The sequence below is a fragment of the Sinocyclocheilus rhinocerous genome, unplaced genomic scaffold (assembly GCF_001515625.1).
Source record: "Sinocyclocheilus rhinocerous isolate Xijiao unplaced genomic scaffold, SAMN03320098_v1.1 scaffold539, whole genome shotgun sequence".
NCBI lineage: Eukaryota > Metazoa > Chordata > Actinopteri > Cypriniformes > Cyprinidae > Sinocyclocheilus > Sinocyclocheilus rhinocerous.
In genome coordinates, this window is record NW_015653003.1 from 1,266,183 (window position 1) to 1,268,660 (window position 2,478).

Sequence of the window (2,478 nt, forward strand, 5' to 3'; positions counted from 1 at the left end):
TCCAGCACGTGCTTTCAGATGGAGCGGCATTTACTACACAGAGCCGTAGATCACTGACAAGCTACGCAATATCGCGTTCTTAATCGGCAATGAATCGCCTGCGATTTTGCGTAGCTTGTCAGTGAACTACGGCTCAGCAAGCACCTGCTGGAGATTTACTACTAATCACAGAACCGGCTTTACTGACGAGATGCGCATGAAAATCGCATTTGATTATTTGCGCAGCCCTATTTGAGATTGTGTGAATGTTCACTGTTTATTACAATCGTCATAATATGAGTGTTCAATATTCAATTATTATTTGTTTAGAACATCCTTTTGTTTGTTATTCCCCTTTTTAGATCATATTTCTCTGCAGTCCATTGCCTGGTCTCTAGAGGAATCTGTTTCCAGTGATCTCGAAGACCTTCCTCCTGCAGATCAGCAGGTTCAAAACCCTCCAGCTCCAGTCCACCACAGTCCAGTCAGTCCAGCATCAGCTCATAACAACAGAGTGGACTTGACAACTGAGGGTACGTTTACTGCCCCAAACATTACACAAACTACTGTTTGACATTTCATGTAATCTACAACTGTTAATCTTTTAACAGATGACATTCTGAGCTGGTATAAAATCGGCAAAATGCTTGGTGAGGGAGGATTCGGCTGCGTCTATGAAGGGAAACGCTTGGAGGATGGCCTTGAGGTATTGTCATGTTCTTACAATATTTGACTACATTGTTTTGTCTCACTATGGCCATTGTAAGTCATCTCAATGTATATTATGCCCCTTATTTAGTGCACTTGCCATGTTGTAAATGTAATAAATGTTTTGTTTTGTTGTTCAGGTGGCCGTGAAAATTGCCTGCAAGCCAAGGAACATGAAATACATCTATGTTGTAAGTAGGCTACGCTCACTGTGCAAACATCCTGACAACAGTCCTTATTTGGGGAAGCACCTCCATCTAACAATTATCTTTTTTCTAGCCTGGGCATCCCGCACCCCTTCCGTTAGAGATCGGCCTTTTACTCCTTGTTAATAAGGAGCCCAGAGTTCCAGAGATCATTCAGCTGCTGGACTGGCAGGACCAGCCTGAACGTTACATCATGGTCTTGGAATGTCCGTCACCCTGCAAAGATCTGTATACAATGCTTCAGGGAGGCTTCCTCAGCGAGGACACAGCACGGTTTATCATGGCGCAGGCAACAATGGCCGCCCACATGTGCTGTCAACGAGGAGTATTTCACCGGGACGTTAAGCTGGAGAACCTGCTGATCAACCCAGAAACGCTTGAGGTCAAACTGATTGACTTCGGGTGTGGGGATCTCCTGCAAGACTCCGGCTATGAACGATTTTGTGGTATGTATTATGCATCACACCTGTAGTTTGGGACTTGTAGTGACAAGTTAAATTGGTGTCCTGTAAACCATATCTTGCTTTTGACGCAGCAATTTAAAAAACAAAAACATTTAATAATACCAGATTTTTTTTACTGTGAAAACTGTAGTAGTTTAAGCTTACCCATCAGACAAAATCTCTTTCCTTCAGGCACACCAGAGTACTGCCCGCCTGAGTACTACGTGGACCACAAGTACCATGGGAAACCAACTACTGTATGGTCTCTGGGAGTTCTATTGTTCATGTTGGTGTGTGGACACTACCCAGAACCCAGAGACATAGAGATGATTGATTGCGGCATCTGGTCTAAGCCTGACTTGTCGAACGGTAAGATGCCATTCATCACAACAAAGCAGACTAACTACTAACTAACTAACTACTAAAAGTAACACCTGAGCCAAGTGGCTTTATAAAAGATGGATAATACAGGAATCATACCTGATTTTCTGATTGTACAGTATAGAATAGTCAAATCTTATGATACAAATCTTAATACAAAGAGAGCAGATGTAAAGTTTAAGGTGATAATCTGACTCTCTCGTCCCTTCCTCTCTTCCAGATTGCTGCCACCTGATTCGGTCCCTGCTGAATGAAAGCCCAAGCCAGCGGATTGATTTGAGGGAAATCCTTTTACATGAATGGTTTAAGGTACTGAGCTGCAAATGGTTTGAAGATAAATCTTGAATTTGTTGTTTTTTTTTCCCTAAAATTTTTTTTTCTTTATTTCTCTGTATTTTGGTGCATTTGTTTTTATATGTTGTTTGTTTATTGTGAAGAGAAGAAATCTGAAGTCAAATTTCTTTTCTAATTATAATGTATGTAGACAATAACCCTAATCTCTGTATTCTTTCTTTTTTGTTCCAGGTCACCAAACAGACATGAAAAGGAAAATGTAATATTGGTAAACAGAGTAATTAGAGGTTCCTGTGAAAGCTGCTCCTGCCACAGAGGTTCCTCTATTGGCTGTCACAGAATTTTCAGTCTTGGCTTCTCCATCCCTCTGCTTAGCGCCTGCCGTCTGTGTGGTCCCTCAATGCCTTAGCATCTTGCGAGGCTGTCAAGCCCTGGTAGCATCTGGCTCCTTGGTTTGAGGCAGTAAT

General features: G+C 42.1%; 1 protein-coding gene across 1 annotated transcript; it reads left to right on the plus strand.

Moving 5' to 3' along the window:
- Positions 1-598: 598 nt before the first annotated feature.
- Positions 599-2,260, plus strand: LOC107715447 (serine/threonine-protein kinase pim-2-like). Its single transcript, XM_016521591.1, has 6 exons — positions 599-685; positions 828-878; positions 967-1,339; positions 1,529-1,705; positions 1,938-2,026; positions 2,243-2,260. Exons 1-6 carry the CDS (start codon positions 623-625, stop codon positions 2,258-2,260), a joined length of 771 nt encoding a protein of 256 aa, XP_016377077.1. The 5' UTR covers positions 599-622.
- The last annotated feature ends 218 nt before the right edge of the window (positions 2,261-2,478 follow it).